General features: G+C 41.9%; 1 protein-coding gene across 1 annotated transcript in view; it reads right to left on the minus strand.

Annotated features, from left to right (window-relative positions):
- Positions 1–7,691: 7,691 nt before the first annotated feature.
- The window catches only part of LOC141049575 (aquaporin-5-like), a 46,616-nt gene continuing 29,170 nt past the window's right edge, over positions 7,692–25,137 (minus strand). The window contains exon 4 of the mRNA XM_073546138.1: positions 7,692–8,588. Coding sequence (XP_073402239.1) covers positions 8,370–8,588 — 219 coding nt within the window. The 3' untranslated portion in view covers positions 7,692–8,369. The remainder of the gene's footprint in view (positions 8,589–25,137) is intronic.

Here is a 25,137-nt window from a genome sequence, read left to right on the forward strand (position 1 = left end):
CACTGACACTATACACTGTACACTGTATACTATATACAGAACTCCTGTATATAATGTCACCGGTGATCACTGTATATTACCTGTACACGGGCACTGCATGCGAAGTACAGCTCTCCTTTGTATAATGGCACTTATGGTGATATTAGTACTGAGTTTTTTTTTTATTAATGATCAGTATTGTAGTATTTGGTCACTGTGGTGGTAATATGTGGTCTGGACATGGTGTGGCAGTATTTGTTCCATGTATTTGATATCATTGGTCATTTTAAAAATTGAAAAATAAATAAAAATATACTGAAATTGCATTGGATATTTTCACAAATGTTTATTAAGTTACAGTTGAGTAGAGCATGGCCAAAAGAGTCTACCTTGTCATGGTGGCTGATTTAAAAATCTTTCAGTCAAAACAAAAGCTGCTGGCTATGTATGTGATCTGGTGATGGGAACTGTAAATGTGTAATTGGTGAGGACGGGGTGAAGAAGTGGAGTTTTTCCAAGAGAGAGCGGTGAAACTGTGGACCATTGGAGTGGTGGAGGCGGGGCTGGGGTGGAGCCTGGGCAGACTCTCAAGGGGCCGCGAAAATTTTGGCAGTATGGGGCCCCGAAATTCCTAGTGGCAGCCCTGGATATAGGTGTTATGCATCTCATATGCTTTATGTCGCTCAGTTCAAAATATTCCTAGCCCCGATCTTACGGCTGTGACAAGAAGGTAATCATGGTTTCCAGTTCTGATCAACAGAGTATGGAATTAGTAGAAATACATTTTTCTGACTGAAATTTACCATAAAAACATCCTATAAAGACCTTTACATATCTTATATAAGCTTTTTTGCATCTGAAGTGGCTTCATCTAGATTCAGCACCAATTTTAGAAGAAAACGCCTACTATGGAAAAGTTCTTTATGGTTTGTAAACACACCTTAAACAATATCAAAGATAGTTTTTCAAAATGGCATAAAAAAGCCATAAATTATGTGCCTTTTGCTACATTACTTCCTCTATGTAAAAGCCAAAGCCTAGTATAAAAACAATGAGAAAATACCCTGCAGTAGTAAATAAGTAAATAGTAATAGCACATGTAAATGACATAGGACACTAGGCTAATACTATTTTGATCAAATACCAATGAAGATGAACTGCACTATTTAGTCATAGATCATGCCATTATTATCAAGATAAAGAACCTTAATATGTGATAGGTATAATGGTGGCACTGCGGAAGATAGGTGCGCACACATCACAATGATATATACAAGTATAGTAAAAAGCACAAGTGTACAAGTAATTATAGCTAGACACAGATTCAGGTTTGGACTCATATATACAGTAAGTATGTGGACAGTCACAGTATAATATATTGTCACAAAATAAGCATGCATGTAAATAGATACTACACTACAGTCAAAAGACAACCCTCAATGACGTGGAATGATATATCAGATAATGCATAACATATGCTGGCTAAATAAAACACAGCATGCTTGAAAGTTGCGGATACTGTACCAGTGATGTCCAGTTAGTGTGTGTGGCACCCACCCCGACGTATGTTTCGGTATGACCCTTTGTCAGAGGGTGACACCACACGTACTAACTGGATCTCACTTTTCAATATTAGCTCTGTTACACGTTTCAAGTTCATACCAAACTGTTTTTAAAAAAATAGACTACATACCATGTGTTACGACGGCGGAACACGCTTAAAAAAATATAAATAAACGTGTTCGCCGCCCGGGGTCCACCGTGCGGCAGGTGAAATAACCGCTGCTAAAATGGCAGAACACAGGGACAATAATGTGCACAAGGTTTAACTGCACCAGGTGCACAAAAGTAGCTCTGTTGAGATCACAGAGCTGCACATGAAAAGTAATGCAGAAGCAGGCGGTTTCACAGACAGAGCTGCAAGCAAAACAAAAATACAAAGAACGCTGAGTCTGTATCGGCTTCACAGACCATCAGCCGCACACGTGCGGTAGCCAGGGATCGGAGTAGTTCAAGACAACACTACAACTGGATAGACTTACCGTGGCAGACCGTGTGCACGGCGTTGCAACTGTGGACGCCAAAAACGACTGCAAGCGCGAATTTAGCAGGCGCAATGCAGAACGCTGGCTGCTGTAACAAATGATGCTTGAGCGCGCTGGCGCTAGCGCAATACTGGCTGTCCCAATCACTCACACAAACGTAATATCCGAGGGAAGGGGATTCATAATAAGTCATACACCAGACCAAGTATCCATCACCACGCACACAGCAGCAAGTATAGAAAATACTAGCGCATGGCATAGCGGCCATGCGCACTTTTTATAGCGTACGGGACCTGCCGGAAATCTCCAGAGCCCCGAGCATAACCAATCAAATCAGGAGCAGGACCTGAGCACCTGACTCCTGAACTCCAGTGAGAGCTCGTCCCGTGAGCATGCTCAGTAGCAGGGAAAAAGGACTTAGCCTCTGGAGACAAATGTGAGAATCTGGGTGGCTGCATAAGCATGGACTGACCCAGATTCCTTACACCATGTAGTCTATATTTTGAAATAGAGTTTGGTACGAGCTTGAAATGCGTAATAAAGCTACTATTTGATGCTGCCATAGCATGTAACGATTACTTTTCCAGCAGCAACACGGTCAATCGGAAACGTCCATCTTTTTCTACTCCTCAATATTCTGTGAACCTGACCTGGTGGTTCCCTGTCCTAAGTTGATCCCCTAGTGTGGGACATTTTAAAATAAAAACTGCAAAATTGCTCAAGCACAATTTCCTCTGCCCCAAGCCAAATCTAACAGTGACACAGTGGATATCCTTAAGCAGAACCATTACTGGTTCCCAGAATGATGGAGCTGCGCCTGGTGTTGGAGTCTCATCTTTCAGCCATGCATTTTAGCAGATGAAGGGTTTCATTTTAACTCATAACATATGATTCATATTTTGTGAAAAAACCCATACACTCACATTTGTCAAAAGTGGCTTCTTAAATTGCACGTCTACTTATACAGAAATTTAGAGTGCACTTTAAAGCCAGACTAATTTACTGACATCTTGAAAGATCTATATTTTGAAGAAGTTGGCATGTTTCATTAAATGAACTGGCTGTTACTCGGTGCTTTATTTGTATCTCTTTACAAATGTGTGGGTCAGGGGCGGATATACAGCCTGTGCAGCTGGGGTCTGGAGGTGGAGGGGTGTACTGCAGGGCAACTAATACTGCGGGCAATCTGGCATGTTTCTTGGAGACCAAGGCTCCATGGCGCCCATGGCTAGATTGCCCTCACATGCGGCGGGCAGGGAGATATCACTGCAGCTCTACTGCCTACAGAAGAAAATGGCAGTAGAGCGGAGTTGCAGGGATCCATCTTCTGCTTCCTGCCTGCAGCTTTCCTCCTGACACAGACGCAAGCGGCTTGAAGATGTCAGCAAGCAGCGCAAACATGTGTCAAAGAGAGAAAGCTACAGACGACGATGCTGCTGCTGGGGAATGGAGAGGTGAGTGGTGGTGTGGGTTTTTTTAAGCAATACACTGGGGAGAAGACACTGAGAGGTGGTGGGGGAGAACAATGATGGGGCTGGTGGAGAAAACACTAAGATATGGTGTGTGGTGGGGGAGAGGACACAGGTGTGGTGAGGAGAACAATGATGAGGTGAGGGGATGACACTAAGGTGTGGTGGTGCAGAGGACAGTTCTGGTGGGTGGGGGAGAACAATGAATAGGGTGGGGTAGAACAATTATGGAGCTGGTGGAAAGTACACAGGTGTGGTGGGGAAAACAATGATGGGGTGGTGGAGAGGACACTGAGAGGTGGTGAGGGAGAAGAGTGATGGGGTGGAGGAGAGGACAATGAGTGGGGTGGGGGAGAGGGCAAAGATGTGGGTGGTGAAGAGGACAATGATGAATGTGAGAGAGAACGATGATGGGGAAGGCGGAGAGGATAATGATTCTCCTTCCTGTGCAGAGGGAGAATGCCAGAGCCTAACAATAAGTCTCAATTCTGGAATATAATGACAAAAATATCACATTGAAAGCTGAGAACCATAGAATAGTTATACATAGCACAGGAAACCTTTGATTTATAACAAATTTAACATTTAATTTAATTATACACATATTTGAAGATTACATTGGAAGTACCATTACATATAAATACAGGAACATTAGGAAGGCCAAAACAAGTCATACAGAGGTACACGTGCGAGAGCTAATGCCCAAATCACTAACTCACACCTTAAGGGCTTGTTCACATTTTGCATTTTTACAACTTTTCGTCTGTGCGTTTCTTACTGTGAAAAAAAGAGGAGAAAGAAATAGGCCATGAGCAGGGGATCACCCTGAATAGGACATAACATATATAATACAAATTTTTTTTAAACACAGCAAATAGCAAAAATTCTTAAAAACATTAAAAATGGTCACAAATGTGACACATACACAAATAATACAATGCTCATAATAGAGCAACCCACCTGCTACCAACTATCACCCTCACCGAGAATGATGCCTATATCCCTAGGTCCATGTAAACAGGATTCTCAATAGGAGAATTAGTAAGCCCACACATAGGTAATATAGAGCATATGAGTGAGAAACATCAATAATATACAAATACAATGAAAAAATGATGCAATTCCAACCCAATAATGACAAAAAACAGTACAAGGGATAAAGTAAACCCAAGAAGATGCTAATCAGTATGAGGTGTACAAAAAAAATAGAAATGCTCACTAAATAGACCTCATATATGCGTAGAGGTACCCCAGCCCAAGATCAGGCATAGGGAACATCAAGGACCAGATCAGCCAGACCATTAGGAGGTAGAGAGGGTCTAAGTGGACAGAGAAAATCTCCATAACTACCCCAAATGATAACCACACATACAAATCAGCACAATACAAAATCCATGAGAAGTGAAATGGGGAAGGTAGAGCCAGAGACCCGACGCGTGTCGCCACTCTAGCTGGCTTCGTCGACGAGGCCACCTAGAGTGGCGACACGTGTCGGGTCTCTTGCTCTATCTGCCCCACTTCACTTCTCATGGGCTTTGATTTGTATGTGTGGTTATCATTTGGAGTGGTTATGGAGATTTTCTCTGTCCACTTACACCCTCTCTAGCCCCTAATGATCTGGCTGATCTGGTCCTTGATGTTCCCTATGACTGATCTTGGGCTGGGGTACCTCTACGCATATATGAGGTCTATTTAGTGTGCATTTCTATCTTTTTTGTACACCTCATACTGATCAACATCTTCTTGGGTTTACATTATCCCTTGTACTGTTTTTTGTCATTATTGGGTTGGAATTGCATCATTTTTTCATTGTATTTGTATATTATTGGTGTTTCTGACTCATATGCTCTATATTACCTATGTGTGGGCTTACTAATTCTCCTATTGAGAATCCTGTTTACATGGACCTAGGGATATAGGCATCATTCTCGGTGAGGGTGATAGTTGGTAGCAGGTGGGTTGCTCTATTATGAGCATTGTATTATTTGTGTATGTGTCACATTTGTGACCATTTTTAACGTTTTTAAGAATTTTTGCTGTTTGCTGTGTTTAATAAAATTTGTATTATATATGTTATGTCCTATTCAGGGTGATCTCCTGCTCATGGCCTATTTCTTTCTCTCCTTTTTGTCAAACACATGTACTATTTAGGTCTAGGTTGGTTCCCTTTAATTATCCTTTCGGTGGTGCCCCCATTTGTTTGTTTGTCATTACGGTGAAAAAACACAGCATTTGACAGTACCAATAAAATGAATACAATTTCTGACATCTCATGTGCATGCTGCTTATTTTTTCCTTGTAGATTTGAGCCAAAGTGTTTTTTCCAAATGAATGGGAAAAACAAACAAACACGAAAACACATAAAAAATGCATCAAAAACGCAACAAAAACATGTTTTTTTAAATGCAGTGTTTTTGCTGTTAAGACTCTGGGTTTTGATGCATCAAAATCTGTTGCGAATACACTACATGTGCACACAACCTTACAGTAAGGCCTCAAGCATATAAATGTATCACGGCTGTAATATGGCACCTACAGGAATCTATAGGTTCATATTATACCACAAGAAAACAAATCAAACGATGGTCCATTGAATGCTACAGAGGTATTCTTCCTTGTGAAGGCACCATACAAGACCACAAAATAGCACAGAGACTCTTTAACTGGAATCTGTCATCAGGTGTATGCTACTTCACCTGAGAGCAGCATCATGTAGGAGCAAACACCCTGATTCCATCAATATATCACTTAGTTTACTGGGTGCAGCAGTTGTGATAAAATTGCAGCTTTTCTGCTGCAGATCTAGCAGTGCTCAGAATGCTGAGCTCTGTATAACCACGCCCACAAAACTGATTCACAGCTTTATGTGTATACTGCACATTGACAGGTAGCTGCTAATAAGTGATGGGGACAGGGTTACACAAAGCAGAAGCACAAGGAGGCACAAGAGAACTAGTCCTGTAGTGATAAATTCCTGTTGATAAAGGAGCACACAGTGTCTTAAGTAATATATCACTGGAATTAGGCTCTCAGTCCCTACATCATGTTGCTGTTAGATTACATAGAAAAACCTGCAATAACATATACAGTCAACCATAAAGCCTGCCCAATGATTTCTAAAGACGACTGAGACAAGCTAATAAATACATGCAGTAAGATTGACCAAAAACATACAACAAGAGAAAAGCTATACAAAGTATTAAACTAACAGCATATCCTTCAATATCGGAGCCAAAATGCCAAAGAAATTATACAGGATTTTGGGGACTGATTAACGTTCCATACAGTGTTCAATGTGCATAATTCTTTCTAACATTAAACATATTTTGAATTACAGAAATGGCAGCAATGAACAATAGTTTATAGGCTTAATGTACAGGGGGTAAAAACTACGGGTCTGTGAAGAAAGAATATGATCTTACATCTCACTTTGCAAATAAGACAGATTTAAAATAAATGAAAGATGCAAACTACATATTAAATACTTTCAGAAAACGTTAAGAGATTATCCCACCCACCACCAAATTGAGAAATCACTACTGCTCTGTTCTGACAGTGTGGAAACATGGTGGTGTCATCCTGAAAGAATCTTTCCATGTTTCCTGTTATGACATATGGATGCCATAGACGAGCCTTCTTTATTTCCGATGTCTCTGTAGTAGTCAGACCAGAGTAATGTTAAACAACCTTAGTGAACAACCATGGTGGATGATAATGGTGGACAATCAAGGTGGACAATTATGGTGGACGATCATGGTGGACAATCATGGTGGACGACCATGGTGGACCATCATGGTAAACAATCACAGCAGACAACCATGGTGGACAATCATGGTAGACAATAACAGCAGACAACCATGGTGGACAATTATGGTGGACGACCATGGTGGACGACCATGGCAGACTGTCATGGTGGACAATCATGGTGAACAATCATGGTGCACTCATCATAATTCTCATAAAGATTCTGTTCAGTTATTTTGTTATTTCTCGAAAAGCCGAATAATGGCTAGTCTGATTTTGGTTATCAGCAACCCTTTCGATAGTCCTGAACTAATCCCATGTCTAATTTTGTAGTCATATGGAAGAAGAACTAGAGATATTTATATATTATTCACGAGTCTGAAAATGTTGGGTGAAAAAAATGTGGCTGCCATGGTGTTTAACACTTTCCAATAAATTCATAGAAGATGACAACTCAGGAGAGAATATTTACTTATATCTTTTGATTTTACATGGCAAGTGCCCAACAGAGATGAAGTAGGCTACAGAAATGCCAAATGTTATTTCCATTTCTTCTGCTACATATAGATTTAATATATTATTTAACTATATTCTATATCACAAGCAATGATTTCCTTCATTATGCTTTAATACTACATAACTCTATTGTACACTAAATACAAAAGTAAAATCTACCGCTGCTCTGATGAAGAATAGAAAGTGACATTGTTTATTCAGAGATGAGTAACTACAATCAGCCTAGGAGGCCGCGTATGTTTTAGTTGCAGACAATCCATGGCTCTTAGATCAATATATTCTACTGTCAGGCTGAATTATTTGCATGATTGATGAATCGATGCCCAGTGTGAGTAGATGCCACTGATATTATGAAGAGGCGCTAAACATAAAAAGTGATACGGCAGACATTCCTGGTTTACAAGCTCCTGAGCCTCAAAAGATTAATAGAGAAGATAATGGTATTATATCAACTAATGCCGTAGAGCACTACAAAACAAGAGTAAATTTACAAAGGATTACATGTGAAGAGAATTTACAGCGCAGAATTATGTGCGCTCCAACTGCGGTTGCTGAAAAGCCTCGGATTAAGCTTGGCCAAATGACTTTTGATAGGTCGGCAGGAAATTCAAAAAGCTTAAAATTTCTCTGTGACCTTGGGCAAAGGGTGGGCAGAGTACAATTCCACTGACTGCCTCTTGTTATCCTGCTTGTTTTCCCACGTTTCCTCCTCAGGTTCATATGTACCTTTCAGGACAGAGATCCTATCAGAAAGACTCTTGTTGTATGGGAACAGGACAAAGTTGTATAGGAGGGAAGCCAAAATTCCACCAAGGAGAGGCCCAATCCAGAAGACCTGATGAAAAAATGCAAATAATCAATTTCATCTCAAAACACTTCATTGTGACTAGTTGAGTCTTCCATCTTCACCGCACTCTGATCTATTGGTTTATTTTTTTATTCTCTTATTATAAACCTTAAATGCGTTTCATAGAGACCTCTGTTTTTCATTTAGGAAACATTTATAGAAAATTTAATGACTTTTGAGCACAATTGTCACAGTATTTATGGATATAATTTTAGTGCAACGTTTGATAAATGATACATAAAATTGGTTACAATTACACAGTAGTATTGATAGAGCCCATGGTATACTTCAGAGCCATATTCACTATTCTGCTGGATGTTATTGGAAACTGCTTGCAAACAAACCCAAAACAGATTGAGTTGACCCATTAGTGACTAAGCTAATTTAGACCGTAATGACCAGGTCAAATATTTAAATATTTAAAAAAGACCAGTGTCTTGAAGGCTTCAACAGATCCCCCTGATTCTGACATTGTTTTATTTTGTAGAATATTGAACTTCATGATAGTGGTAACTTTTGGTTGATATAATTTGGGTATATTTCTGAAAATATTGAAAATTTGACAAAAAAATTTGAAAATTTAGCAATTTTTGAAATTTTAATTTTTACATTTTTAATCAGATAGCTGTACCACACAAAATAATAAATAGCATTTTCTACATTTCTACTTTACATCAGCACAATTTTTGAAACATAATTTTTTTTCTATTACGTTAGAACGGTTAAAAGTTGACCAGCAAAATTTACAAAACCATTTTTTGGGACCACATAACATTTAAGGTGAATTTGAGGAGTCTATATGACAGAATATGACAGAAAATACTCTAATGTAAAGTGACTCCATTCTAGAAACTGCATCCTTCAGAGTCCTCAAAACGATAGTCAAGAAGTTTATCAACCCCCCAGGTTAATTTTTTTTTCCATAAAAAATTTGTTTTATCCCCAAATTATTTACTTTCACAATAGTAAAAGGAGAAAATGGACCACAAAAATTGTTGTGCAATTTTTTCTGAGTACGCTGATACCTTTTGAACGCATGGCAGGGCTCAGAAAGGAAGTTGCACCGTTTGACTTTTCAAACTCAAAAATGGCTGGAATCAAGAGTAGACAGTGGAATCCCGCAACAAGTGACAACATTTTGGTAGCTAATGGCAAACAATGAAAGAAATAAAAATTATAAAAAAAAAAATGTAATATGACAAGGGGGGTGACAAAGGGAGATCACATACTAATTATTGGCTTTTGATCACTGTGATAGGGTCTATCACAGTAATCAAAATGAGACAATAAGAAAAATCCTCGCTGTTGCTGGGTGTCAGCAGACAGAACTCGGCAAGAGCACTACGCATCTACCTGCTATTTTTTTCCAGCAAGAGTTGGTGGAGGGCCGAGGACGGAGTTGGAGGTACCCAGCGGGCTTGGGGACATCATTTCTCTCTCCTCTGATATATATATATATATATATCATGTCAGACGAGTGAGAAATGTTTTTAATAGCGGGCACACTTTTTTTTACGTGATCGCCATTATACATTGAATAACTGTGATCATGGGATCGGGATCGGAAAAAACAACCCTGATCATGTTCTCCAGGGTCTAAGTTAAAACTCTGGAGAATTTCCAACACTGAGAGATACTACAGCCTTATTCCCAATCACCGTTTTAAAACGGCAATGAGGGGATAAGGTCCCTTAGCAGTCGCTGTTTTAATACCCAACAATATAGGGAGACAATTATTCTTTCCAGAATCTGTACATTGCCTTTAAAAGGCTATAATTTAAAAAAAAACATTATTTTTCAGATAAAATTCAGTGTAGCTACAGAGAGCAGAAAGTGGAATGCTGGGAGATTTCAGCTCAGCTGTCAGCTGAATCATGAATTCAGCTCTGAATGTAAATGCAGGCTGTTACTGAGAATCAATGTAAATATTAATATATCGTGTATACAGTTATATTGCTTGAGATTACTTAAAAAGCAGTGAATTAAAACCAAAAAAATCATGGGGCAATATGTCTTCCTAGACAACTCTCCATTACGTTTAACTCCAGTCTGCGGCTCTCTATGGCTATGTTTACATGTATATTTTGAAGAATTATTTTAAGAGGATCTACTCCAAAATCTTTCTCAAAGCCACTTCAAAAATGCTTGGAAGATGCTTCCTATTCATTTTCTTTGGTAGAAAATCCATTTTGCTATTGATATATTGAGCTTTTTTCAGCATTTTTTGTTTCTTGAAGAGATCTTGAAAAACACTTGGTGGCCAAAATAAAATTGCATCTCACTTTTTTAAGTAAATAAAGTCTGATGAAATCTAGTCTAAAGTACGCACTGTCAAATCAAAAGGATGTGGAAAGCTGTTAAAGGGAATCTGTCACCCATACTTTACACTGTGTTCCAAATTATTATGCAAAAAATATTTCCTCATATTTTCTCTAAATTACCTATATGAATTGCAGTCATTGTTATTTTCCAGTCATCTAATATTCTAGTATAATTGCAATGGTTTTGAACAAACTGCCTATGAAAACAGTATATTTTTAAAAATAAGAAACACTCAAAATGCATGTTCCAAATTATTATGCACAGGAGAGTTTTCAACCTTTTTATTTTTATTTTGAACAAAAAAATGGTCAATTGTGAAATTATAAGCATTATCAGCTTATTACAAAATGAAATCAAACAGTTTTCAAGTCAAAACTTTATTCTAGGTGATGTTACATTTGCACATAAGACCACTTGTTCGAAAGAAGCTTCTGAACTCTCTCGTCCATTGAATTTGTCAGTTTTTGGATGGTTTGTGCTTCAATTGTTTTGCATGTGGACAGAATTCCCTCCCAGAGCTATTGCTTAGATGTGAACTGCCTCCCGCCATCATAGACACTCCTTTTGATGATGCTCCAGATGTTCTCAATGGGGTTGAGGTCAGGGGAAGATGGTGGCCACACCATAAGTTTGTCCTCTTTTATGCCCATAGCAGCCAGAGATGCAGATGTGTTATTTGCAGCATGAGACGATGCATTATCATGCATGAAAATGATCTTGCTGCGGAAAGCACGGTTCTGCCTCTTGAACCATGGCAGGAAGTGCTGTTTTCGAAACTCCACATAGATTATGGAGTTCATCTTTACCCCTTCAGGGATCCTAAAGGGGCTGACAATCTCTCTCCCCATGATTCCAGCCCAAAACATTACTCCACCTCCTCCTTGTTGGCGCCTTAGCCGTGTTTTCATGGGGTGTCCATCAACCAGCCATCCTCATCTCCTTCCATCTGGACCATCGAGCGTTGCACAGCACTCATCGGTGAACAAAACAGTTTGGAAGTCAGTCTTCATGTATCGTTTGGCCCACTGGAGCCGTTTCTGCTTGTGTGCAGTGGATAGAGGTGGTCGACAGGATGGCTTACGCACAGCTGCAAACCTCTGAAGGACCCTGCATCTTGTTGTTCGGGGGACGTTGGAGACACCAGCAGCTTCAAAAACTTGTCTGCTGCTATGACAAGGCATTTTTGCAGCTGCTCTTTTAACCTGATGCAATTGCCTGTTGGAAAGAGTCCTCAATTTTTCCTTTTCCGCACGCACACGTGTGTGCTGGGAATCAGCTTCATACTTCTTGATTGTGCGATGATCACGATGAAGTGTCTTGGCAATGTTGATTGTAGTCATGCCTTGACCTAAATACTCCACAATTTGTTGCTTCTCAGCAGCCGACACATCCTTTTTCTTTCCAATTTGGCAAAAAATGTAGGCTGCTTAATAATGTGGAACAGCCTTCTTAAGTAGTCTTGCCTTTATTTGGACACACCTGCTAAACTAATTTGCACAGGTATCTGCAATTGCTTTCAGTGATATAAAGAGCCCTGACACACATCACCATCAATGAGTTTAAATGACAAACAAAAAAGTTCTAACCTTATCACTCCTAAACTCTTTTTGCATAATAATTTGGAACACAGTTTATTTAGTGATATAATGTAAAGATATCACCCAATTGTGCGTCCCATAAGGATTCTATTAGGGCTTTTGACTTCCCCGACCCAGCACCTTTGAGGCATAAATACCTTTTTTATGTTGTTGGTGATGTATGCAAATCGCCGTGGTCCAGTCCGATGGGCGTGGCTTAGTCACCTTCTCCCCCCCTCCTCGGCTTGCTGCACGTAATCTTCATCTGTGAATATTACAGATAACGTTGGCTTCCGTGCTTGCGCATTGTAAAGCCTCCGGCGCCTGCGCAGTATGCTTTGCCCAACTGTGGGCGAAGCATATAATCACTACTGCGCATGCGCCAGTATTTTCCAGTGCGGTCTATGCCCTGGAAGTGTGTCCTGCATGTGAAGACTTACAGGGCATAGACCGTGCTGGAAAGTACCAGCACATGCGCAGTAGCGATTATATGCTTCGCCCACAGTTGGGCAAAGCATACTATGCAGGCGACAGAGGCCTTTACAATGCGCAAGCGCAGAAACCAATGTTATCTGTGATATTCACAGATGAAGATTACGTGCAGCAAGCCGAGGAGGGGGGAAGAAGGCGACTATGCCACGCCCATCGGACTGGACTGCGGCGATTTGCATACATCCCCAACAAGATAAAAAAGGTATTTATGCCTCAAAGGTGCGGGGTCGGGGGAGTCAAAAGCCCTAATAGAATCCTTATGGGATGAACAATTGGGTGATATCTTTACATATCATCACTAAATAAGGGTGACAGGTTCCCTTTAAGGAAAAAACGTCCAAAACTCTTGAAAACCTCTTGAAGTAATACCTAAAGAGGTTGCCCATTTCTCATAAATCTTCTTTTGAACCCCTTTGTTTGTCCTGAGTAGATTAATGAAACTTATGTTCACCTCTGGGGATTGGGATCGTGTGATTGGGATCAGGGATCGTGTGACATAGCATTGTTATACAGTCCCCAGGAGATCCAGTGCTGATACTGCCGAAATGGTGCCATTATTGGAGGAGAGCATATGTGTTATTATTTTACTGGGAGGAAACATAGGGATGGAAAAGATGTTGCGGGAGTAGAGGACAACCCCTTTAAGCAAACAAACATTTCCTCCAAAAACTCCCCCAAAAAGTACTCTCGTGAAGCAGTTTCTGATTGAAAAACTTGTGAGCAAAGCCTTGAGAAAAGATAGCCTTAAAGGGAATCTGTCACCTCTAGTGTTGAGCGATACCTTCTGATATCGGGAAATATCGGATCGGATTGGATCGGACCGATACCCCCAAAATATCGGGTATCGCCGATTCTGATACCAGAAACCCATGCAAGTCAATGGGGCACAAATATCGGAATGAAAATAAACCCTTTCTTTACTTGCACATCCAGTTCGGGAGGGGGGAAGAGTGTGGGTGGTGCGTGGACCGAGACTGTGCATGTGTGTCTGTGCGTGCGGGGTCTGTACGGGCCTCTCGGGGGTCTGTGCGGGCCTGCCGGGGGTCTGTGCGGGCCTGTCGGGGGTCTGTGCGGGCTTGCTGGGGGTCTGTGCGGGCTGCCGGGGGCTGTGCGGGCTGCCGGGGGTCTGTGCGGGCTGCCGGGGGTCTGTGCTGGCTGCCGGGGGTCTGTGTGTGTGCAGGCACCGTCCGATGGGACTACAAGTCCCATTGGGCTATGCCTGCTACAATGACAGTGATTGACACATCAGCCAATGATGGGACAGTAGTAGTCCCATCATCCGGCTAATGTGTTGAATGTAAAAAAAACAAAAAAACATGCATACTACATACATACTACATATACATTATACAACATTCATACAACATACATACATACTACATACTACATACATACTTCATATACACTACATTCATACAATATACATACTACATACATACTACATATATACTACATTCATACAACATACATACATACATACATACTACAAACTACATACATACTACATATATACTGCATTCATACAACATACATACATACTACATATATACTACATTCATACAACATACATACATACATACATACTACATACATACTTCATATATACTACATTCATACAACATACATACTTACTACATACTACATATATACTGCATTCATACAACATACATACATACTACATATATACTACATTCATACAACATACATACATACATACATACTACATACATACTTCATATATACTACATTCATACAACATACATACTTACTACATACTACATATATACTACATTCATACAACATACATACATACTACATACATACTGCATATATACTACATTCATACAACATGCATACATACATACTACATACTACATATTTACTACATACATACAACATACATACTACATACATACTACATACAATACATTCATACATTCATACAATACATACATACAGTACATATGAATGTAGTATATATGTAGTATGTATGTAGTATGTATGTTGTATGAATGTAGTATATATGTAGTATGTATGTATTATGTAGTATGTATGTATGTTAATAATAATAATAATAAATTTTATTTTTATAGCGCCGACATATTCCGCAGCACTTTACATTTCAGAGGGGATTTGTACAGACAATAGACATTACAGCATAACAATAATCACATACAGTAGATTATAACAAATACCAAGAGGAGTGAGGGCCCTGCTCGCAAGCTTACAGTCTATGAGGAAAGAGGTAGACACGAAAGGTGGGTGGTAACAGTTGCCCTGATTGTATGTTGTACGAATGTTGTATATATGTAGTATGTATGTAGTATGTATGTAGTAGTTATAACATGGCTGAATCTAACATGCATCTCTATTCTCTTCATATAGGTAATTAACTATTTCCAGCTACTTCACTGAATCCTGCATGAGTTCAACCTCTATCATTCATCTTTGCAGCATATATAATGGTATTTAACTATTTCCAGCAACTTCACTGAATCCTGCATGTGTTCAACCTCTATTATTCATCTTTGCAGCATATATAATGGTATTTAACTATTTCCAGCAACTTCACTGAATCCTGCATGTGTTCAACCTCTATCATTCATCTTTGCAGCATATATAATGGTATTTAACTATTTACAGCAACTTCACTGAATCCTGCATGTGTTCAATCTCTATCATTCATCTTTGCAGCATACAGTATATAATGGTATATAGTTATTTCAACTCACCCTGCTTGTCCCCTTATGCTATTGAGGTCAAGTAACTTTTCAAAGTGGTTTATGATCCATGTAGGCCTGGACACTTATTTATCTGCTAAATACATTTATTGTGTCCTGCTGTCCTAACTTAGTTTGATTGATTGCTAACGAGTAAGGAGACAGAAAAAAAGGAAGATCTTAAAAGTGGCCTTCTATAAATTCAGAGCTAGCCTGGGGAAGGCATTTATGCAGGGGTGGCATTTATGTACATGTAATCGAAGTACATGTATCTAAGTACGCTGGCAGTTATAACATGGCAGTTAGACAGGGCAGGAGACAGGTAAGACAAATAAATAAATCTCTTCCCTGTACATTTGGACAACCCCAAATATTTACCATATGCATTTGTCTAATTTATATCCTGCCCGCTGCATTTACACACATCCACCGCCCTGGTATTAACTCTTTACACTCCGTCCATATTGGCCCCTCTGTTATGAATGGGTCACGGAGGAGATAAAAGCAAAACAAGCTAAGACACAGAAAACCAGAGTGGTTGGTAACTATGCAGATTGCAGATCCCTGATCTTACCACACAACTAACAGTAGCCGTGGAGCGTGCCTATGATGAACCTAGACGCCTCGTCACGGCCAGAGGACTACATAAGCCTAAAGCAAGAAGAGGAAAATCTAACTTCCCCAGAGCAGACCCCAAAGGAATAGATAGCCCCCACACATGTATTGACGGTGAAACAAGATGAAGGCACAAACACAGGCAGGAAAATAGGCTGAGCAAATGATGTGGCCCAAACTAACTAGACAGGAAAGGAAAGGGAAGACACTGTCTGCAACCTGCAAAAAACCCTACAAAAATAATGTCCAACACTTCTGATAGAAAAATTAACCCTGAAGTCACTAGACTTCTCCCACTATATCAGCACTCTGAAATATTCTGAGACAGTGCAAAAAGTGACCGAACTAGTAAGGGACAAAAAGCCAATTGGCAAAATATTGATAAAAAAGAGTGGAAATTCAGCTCAGCCCCCAGCCGGGGCTGGCAGACCACACAAAAAACTGAATAGACCAACAAAGTCAAGTGCGAACATTAGCAGAAAAACTTAGCTTTAGATGACTGGAACAGAGCTGAAAACCAAGAGCTGACAAGCCAGAAGGAATCACCAGCAACTGAATAAGGCATCGGCTGTCTTAAATCCAATCTGAGAATCCTGAGATCCAATCATCATCCTCATTGTCAGGTGGCAGATCTCCACCGATCTCCACCGATCAAACCAGCCGCACCACCTCCCGTCACTACCAGAGGGAGTCCAGAAGGGGAACTCACAACTGGTGAACCAGAGAATGAACTCACAACAGTACCCCTCGATAGAGGAGGGGTCACCGAACCCTCATCCATGCCACCAGGCCGACCAGGATGGACCCGGTGAAAAGCACAAACCAATATATTGGCATGAATATTGGAGGCAGAGACCCAAGAATTATCCTCCTGACCATAACCCTTCCATTTGACCAAATACTGGAGTCTCTGTCTAACCAAACGAGAAACCAATATTTTCTCTACCTCATATTCCACATTGCCTTCAACCAACACAGGGTCAGGAGGTGCCGCCATAGGAACCACTGGCTCTTCAACAGAGATTTGTGAAATACGTTATGGATCTTGAAACGAAACAGGATTAAGAATTTCCAAAATCTTATAAGGACCAATAAATCTTGGCTTAAATTTAGGAGATGCAACCTTCATAGGAATATTCTTAGACAACAACCAAACCATATCACCCACTTTAAACCGGGGACCAATGGTCCTATGCCGGTTGGAAAATCGCTGGGCCTTTTCCTGAGAGAGTGACAACTTGTCCACCACTTGGTCCCATATCTGCTGCATTCTCTTAACCACAGTGTCCACACCTGGGCAGGACGAAGATTCCACTTGCCCTGAAGAGAATCGAGGATGAAACCCAAAATTACAGAAAAAGGGTGACATCAAAGTGGCAGAACTAGCTCTATTGTTCAGTGCGAATTCGGCCAAGGGCAAAAATGAGACCCAATCATCCTGATCAGCAGATATAAAACATCTCAAATAAGACTCCAAGGTCTGGTTTGTTCTCTCAGTCTGTCCATTGGTCTGGGGATGAAACGCGGAGGAGAAGGATAACTGAATTCTCAGATTGGAACAAAAGGCTTTCCAGAATCTGGAAACAAACTGGACTCCTCTGTCGGACACAATGTTCTCAAGAATCCCATGTAACCGAACCACCTGTTGTAAAAACAAGGGCACCAACTCAGCAGAAGATGGCAACTTTGGGAGTGGTACAAGATGGACCATCTTCGAAAATCTATCACAAATCACCCAGATAACAGTCATTCTCTGAGAGACAGGAAGATCAGAAATAAAATCCATTGAGATATGGGTCCATGGCCTCTTGGGCACCAGCAAGGGCATCAGCAATCCACTAGAACGAGAACAGGGTTTAGACCAAGAACAAGTCCCACAGGACTGTACAAAATTCCTGACGCCACGAGATAAGGCAGGCCACCAAAAGGACCGACTCACCAAATCTCTGGTACCAAAAATATCTGGATAACTAGCCAATGCGGAGCAATGAATTTCAGACATCACTCTCTTTCTCCACTGGTCAGGAACATACAATTTTCCCATAGGGCAACGCTCAGGTTTATCCTCCTGAAATTCCTCCAGGGAGCGTCTCAAATCGGGCGAAATGGAAGAAAGAACTACCCCCTCACCTAGGATGGTAGTAGGCTCGGTCACACTAAGAGAATCGGCAAAGAAACTCCTAGAAAGGGCGTCTGCCTTAACATTCTTAGTGCCTGGAAGAAAAGAGACCACAAAATTAAAACACGTGAAAAGCACGGCCCATCTAGCCTGTCTAGGATTCAATCGTTTGGCTGACTCCAGATAAATCAATTTCTTGTGATCGGTGAGGATCACAACTTGATGTCTAGCTCCCTCCAACCAATGTCTCCACTCCTCAAATGCCCACTTCATGGCCAACAATTCCCGATTCCCCACGTCATAGTTGCGTTCAGATGGGGAGAACTTTCGAGAAAAGAAGGCACAGAGATTCATCTTAGAAGTCACAGGGTATTTTGGGGACAAAACAGCTCCTGCACCAATCTCAGAAGTAACTACCTCCAACTGAAATGGAAGTGAGACATCAGGTTGCCGTAAAACTGGAGCTGAAGTAAATCTCCGCTTAAGCTCCTGAAATGCTGAGATAGCCTCAGGAGACCAATTCAGCACATCAGCACCCTTCTTGGTCAGATCAGTCAGTGGTTTGACAATACCAGAAAAATTACCTATAAATTTACGATAGAAATTAGCAAAACCCAAAAACTTCTGGAGGGCCTTCAAAGAAGTAGGCTGAACCCAATCATAAATTGCCTGTACCTTGGTCGGGTCCATTTCAATAGTCGATGGAGATAAGATAAATCCCAAAAATGAAATCCTCTGTACACCAAAGAGGCATTTCGATCCCTTAACAAACAGGGAATTCTCCCTCAAAATCAGGTGTCAAAGAAAACGCCCAATCCTGGGGATCGCCGCGCAGCAAAGAGATGACAATTTTAACCTGCTGCGCAGAGCTCCCCGATGAATTAGGCTTCAAGGCAAGAAATAATTTACAATTATTCTTAAAATTCAAAAATTTAGACCGATCCCCAAAAAACACATCAGGAGTAGGGATCCTTGGTTCAGCAGCATGTGAATGAGCAAGATAGGCAGAAATTCCCCGCACTTCAGCAGTGAGCTGCTCCACACGATCAGACAATTGCTTAATCTCCATTAAAAAAAATCCCCCTACAGCCCCAGAGAAAAAGAGGAAAAAATATACATATAAAAAAAAAAATTCTGACACTTTTTACTTTTTTTTTACAATTCTTTCCTGCTTTTGAGTACCCTAGAATCTGCGGTATGGCTGGTGATTCTGTTATGAATGGGTCACCGAGGAGAAAATAGCAAAACAAGCTAAGCCACAGAAAACCAGAGTGTTTGGTAACTATGCAGGTTGCAGATCCCTGATCTTACCACACAACTAGCCGTAGCTGTGGAGCGTGCCTACGATGAACCTAGATGCCTCGTCATGGCCGGAGGACTACATAAGCCTAAAGCAAGAAAAGGAAAAACTAACTGCCCCAGAGCAGACCCCAAAGGAATAGATAGCCCCCACACATGTATTGATGGTGAAACAAGATGAAGGCACAAACACAGGCAGGAAAATAGGCTGAGCAAATGATGGGGCCCAAACTAACTAGACAGGAAAGGAAAGGGAAGACACTGTCTGCAACCTGCAAAAAACCCTACAAAAATAATGTCCAACACTTCTGATAGCAAAATTAACCCTGAAGTCACTAGACTTCTCCCACTATATCAGCACTCTGAAATATTCTGAGACAGAGCAAAAAGAGACCGAACTAGTAAGGGACAAAAAGCCAATTGGCAAAATACTGATAAATAAGAGTGGAAATTCAGCTCAGCCCCCAGCCGGGGCTGGCAGACCACACAAAAAACTGAATAGACCAACAAAATCAAGTGTGAACATTAGCAGAAAAACTTAGCTTTAGATGACTGGAACAGAGCTGTAAACCAAGAGCTGACAAGCCAGAAGGAATCACCAGCAACTGAATAGGGCGTCGGCTGTCTTAACTCCAATCTGAGAATCCTGAGATCCAATCGTCATCCTCATTCTCAGGTGGCAGATCTCCACCGATCAAACCAGCCGCACCATCTCCCGTCACCACCAGAGGGAATCCAGAAGGGGAACTCACAACTGGTAAACCAGAGAATGAACTCACAACACCCCTCACTCCTTTCCTCTCCTATGTATAGCAGTCACGCTATTTTCACATTGCTAAATTGTACAGATCCATTCAGTCCCACCATTCAACATCAGGGATGCTCTCACAAATCACTTAACCATCTGCTCACTCTTTCTATCCTCCTTTTCCTAGTCGCAGGAGACATTGCTCCCAATCCTGGTCCCCCATGTTATAGAAAGTCAAACCCCCCAACTGCTACACTCAGAAAACCCTCTAATCTTATTAATATTCCCTGCATGCCATAATTGTGCACTTTGGAAATCTCGCTCAGTGTGTAACAAACTCTCCTTCATTCATGACTTTTTCCTTTCTATTTCTCTTAACCTTCTGGCTCTTACTGAAACTTGGATCCAGCAGTCAGACACTACCGCTGCTGCTGCTCTTTTATACGGGGGACTACACTTCTCTCATACCCCAAGATCAGACAATAGAGCAGGTGGAGGCGTTGGTCTGCTCCTATCATCAAAATGTACCTTTCAGGTTATCCCTCAAGTACCCTCACTTGTCTTTCCTTCTTTTGAGGTCCATGCCGTCAGACTCTACACCCCCTTCTCCTTGCGAGTGGCGGTGGTATATCCTCCTCCCGGCCCCTCCCATCTGTTCCTGGATCATTTTGCCACTTGGCTTCTGCATTTCCTCTCCTGTGACATTCCTACCATCATCATGGGTGATTTCAACATCCCCATTGCTCTTCCCCTCTCCCCATCTGCTACTCACCTTTTATCTCTAACCTCCTCGTTTGGCCTTTTGCAGCTTAGTAATTCTCCAACGCATGAGGACGGGAACTCCCTCGACTTGGTCTTCTCTTGGCTTTGTGCAGTAGATGATTTTGCAAACTCCCCTCTCCCGCTCTCTGACCACAACCTTCTTTCATTCTCTATCAAGAACTGCCAGGCTGCTCAGGTCACCCCCACTGTCCATACTTATAGAAACATACAGGCCATTAACACCCAGAAACTTATGAAGAACTTGCAGTCTTCATTGGCCCCTATCTCCTCCCTTTCATGTCCTGATTCTGCATTGAAGCATTACAATGAAACACTTCAAAGTGCCCTGGATGAATTTGCTCCTCCTATACATAGAACACCACAACACAGACGGCGACAAGCCTGGCACACCCTGCAAACACGTTTCCTGCAGCGGTGCTCCAGGTGCGCCGAACGTCTGTGGAGAAAATCCAACCTACCCGAAGATTTCATCCATTATAAGTTTATGCTTCGAACATACAACACTGCCCTTCACCTCTCAAAACAAACCTATTTCAACACCCTCATCACTTCACTGTCCAATAACCCTAAACGTCTCTTTGACACTTTTCATTCTCTACTCAACCCAAGCCCCTACCACGGAGCTTCGAGCTGACAATCTGGCCAATTACTTCAAAGAAAAAATTGACCAGATCCGACAGGAAATTATCTCCCAATCACCTCATACCATGCACTGTCTTCCCTCCCCCACTGCATCTAGTTCACGCTCTGATTTTGAACCAGTCACAGAAGAAGAAGTAAGCAGGCTCCTTGCATCTTCTCGCCCAACCACTTGCACCAGTGACCCATTTCCGCTACATCTACTCCAGACCCTTTCCCCTGCTGTCACCTCTCACCTAACTAAAATATTCAACCTCTCTCTCTCTTCTGGTATCTTTCCCTCCTCATTTAAGCATGCCATCATACATCCACTACTTAAAAAACCATCCCTTGACCAAAACTGTGACGCTAACTATAGACCTGTTTCTAATCTTCCCTTCATCTCTAAACTTCTGGAACGCGTGGTCCACTCCGGTCTTATCCGCTATCTCTCAGAAAACTCTCTTCTCGACCCTCTCCAATCCGGTTTCCGCTCTTTACATTCTACTGAAACTGCCCTCACTAAAGTCTCTAATGATCTACTAAAAGCTAAATCAAATGGTCATTACTCCATGCTAATTCTCTTGGATCTCACTGCAGCATTCGACACTGTGGATCATCAGCTCCTCCTCACTATGCTCCGTTCCATTGGCCTCAAGGACACCGTTCTCTCCTGGTTCTCCTCCTATCTCTCTGACCACTCCTTTACTGTACCTTTTGCTGGCTCCTCCTCCTCTCATCTTCCCCTTACTGTTGGGGTTCCTCAAGGATCAGTCCTAGGCCCCCTCCTCTTCTCTTTGTATACTGCCCCTATTGGTCAAACAATCAGTAGATTTGGTTTTCAGTACCATCTCTATGCTGACGACACCCAATTATATGCTTCTTCTCCTGACATCACGCCAGCCTTTTGTCATGGTCACGTGTCTCAGGACGCAGATAATACCGCAAGGCGGACCCATAACACACGTGACCCTGGATACACCGCCTCCAGAGGGGCGCATTTAAATAATAAAACATGCAGGTGGATACGCCACCTCCACCTGGCGAATTTAGGTATTACACGTTATACATACAATAATAAAATAATAAAGGGGGAACCTGGGAAACTTTAACAATGGTGGGCCCTGCAATAGGGAAAAGGGAATTGGAGACCTCCTGAGCTCCCCTGAGCCAGTGTCCCTGCACTCCTAACGTTCCCTATGCCGGTTTCGCACCGGGCGCCGCACGCGTACCTCAACGCCCTAGCTCACCCTGACCCTAAACCCTCACTAGGGAATGGGTCGGTGCGGAGACTAATCCCACCACTGCACTAATAACACACATGAGGAAAGAGACAATACAGGGGAAACACCACTTAGCTTTGCTCTGTTGCTCCTAGCAACAGAGCCCTCCACCTGAGTGCATCTTCTCCTCCACCTGGATCCATCACCATAACAGGATCCTTCACCTTAGTGCAGCCTCGGAGCAGAGTCCAACACCAGTTGCAGCTGCTTAGAACCAGAGTCCCAAGGATGAGTTCAGCTGCTGACACGAAGTCGAGCATGCTTGAGTCCAGCTCAGCGGCCAAGTCCCACATGGTGAGTGCCACTCTCCATAGTCGCCACTCCACCAGCCCATGCAGACACTTCCCGCTGACACCATCACTGCGACTCCACCACGCCATGCCAGCCCTTCGTCCAGACACCATAGCTGAAACACATCCCCCCTGGCTAAGCTGCGCAGGACTCCTAACCAGCTCCATCCTTCATCCAGGCTCTCCAAAAACAGAGTGAACACCAACTCACAATATCACAGGCCGTGATTGCACACCTCTAGCACACCTTTATAGGGTGTAACACCTGATACCTGATTAAGTGCACAAAAACCTAAAGTGCAATATCAAAACCACCACCGGGGACAGTCAAGACACCTTGGAACTTTCCAAAGTAAAAAAAAGTTCACCCAGTGATTTAAAACTGTCAGATCACTTCAGATCATGACACCTTTCTTGAAAACACCGGCAAGTGTCTAAACGCTGTGTCTAACATCATGTCCTCACTATATCTGAAACTGAACCTGTCAAAAACTGAACTCCTTGTGTTTCCTCCCGCTATTAATGTACCTATACCCGACATTGTCATTTCCGTGTGTGGTTCTACTATTACTCCCCAGCAACATGCCCGCTGTCTTGGGGTCATAATTGACTTCGAGCTCTCCTTTGTCCCCCACATCCGATCATTGGCTCGCTCTTGTTATCTGCACCTCAAAAACATTTCTAGAATTCGACCTTTTCTTACTTTTGACTCGGCAAAAACTCTGACTGTTTCTCTTATTCATTCTCGCCTCGACTGTTGTAACTCCCTTCTAATCGGTCTCCCTCTTACCAAACTCTCCCCCCTCCAATCTGTCTTGAATGCTGCTGCCAGGATCATATTCCTCGCCAATCGTTACACCAATGCCTCTACCTTGTGCCAGTCATTACACTGGCTACCCATCCACTCCAGAATCCAGTACAAACTTATTACCCTCACCCACAAAGCTCTTCATGGCTCAGCACCACCCTACATCTCCTCCCTTGTTTCAGTATACCATCCTACCCGTGCCCTCCGTTCTGCTGATGATCTGAGGTTAGCATCCTCAATAATCAGAACCTCCCACTCCCGTCTTCAAGACTATACACGTGCTGCGCCAATTCTTTGGAATGCACTTCCCAGGTCAATACGTTTAGTCCCCAATCCCCACAATTTTAAGCGTGCCCTGAAAACTCATTTTTTCAGGCTGGCCTACCGCCTCAACACATTATTCTAATCCCTATGTGGCACAGCCAAAAGTTTTTTACCATAACCAGGTTCCCAACATCATGTTCCCACATGCTTTATGCATCCATTAGCCCTCTGCATCCGTACTGTTACACACTTAACATTATTGCTGGTCCATACAATCAGGGCAACTGTTACCACCCACCTTTCGTCTCTCCTCTTTTTTCCTCATAGATTGTAAGCCTGCGAGCAGGGCCCTCATTCCTCTTGGTATCTGTTATGATCTATGTGATTATTGTTATGCTGTAATGTATATTGTCTGTACAAGTCCCCTCTGAAATGTAAAGTGCTGCGGAATATGTCAGCGCTATAGAAATAAAATGTATTATTATTTATTATTATTATAGTATGTAGTATGTATGTTTTTTTTTTTTCTACATTCAACACATTAGCCGGATGATGGGACTACTACTGTCCCATCATTGGCTAATGTGTCAATCACTGTC

Source organism: Dendrobates tinctorius, unplaced genomic scaffold (genome assembly GCF_039654945.1).
Source record: "Dendrobates tinctorius isolate UK_male_01 unplaced genomic scaffold, ASM3965494v1 ptg000145l, whole genome shotgun sequence".
In the NCBI taxonomy this organism is placed as follows: domain Eukaryota; kingdom Metazoa; phylum Chordata; class Amphibia; order Anura; family Dendrobatidae; genus Dendrobates; species Dendrobates tinctorius.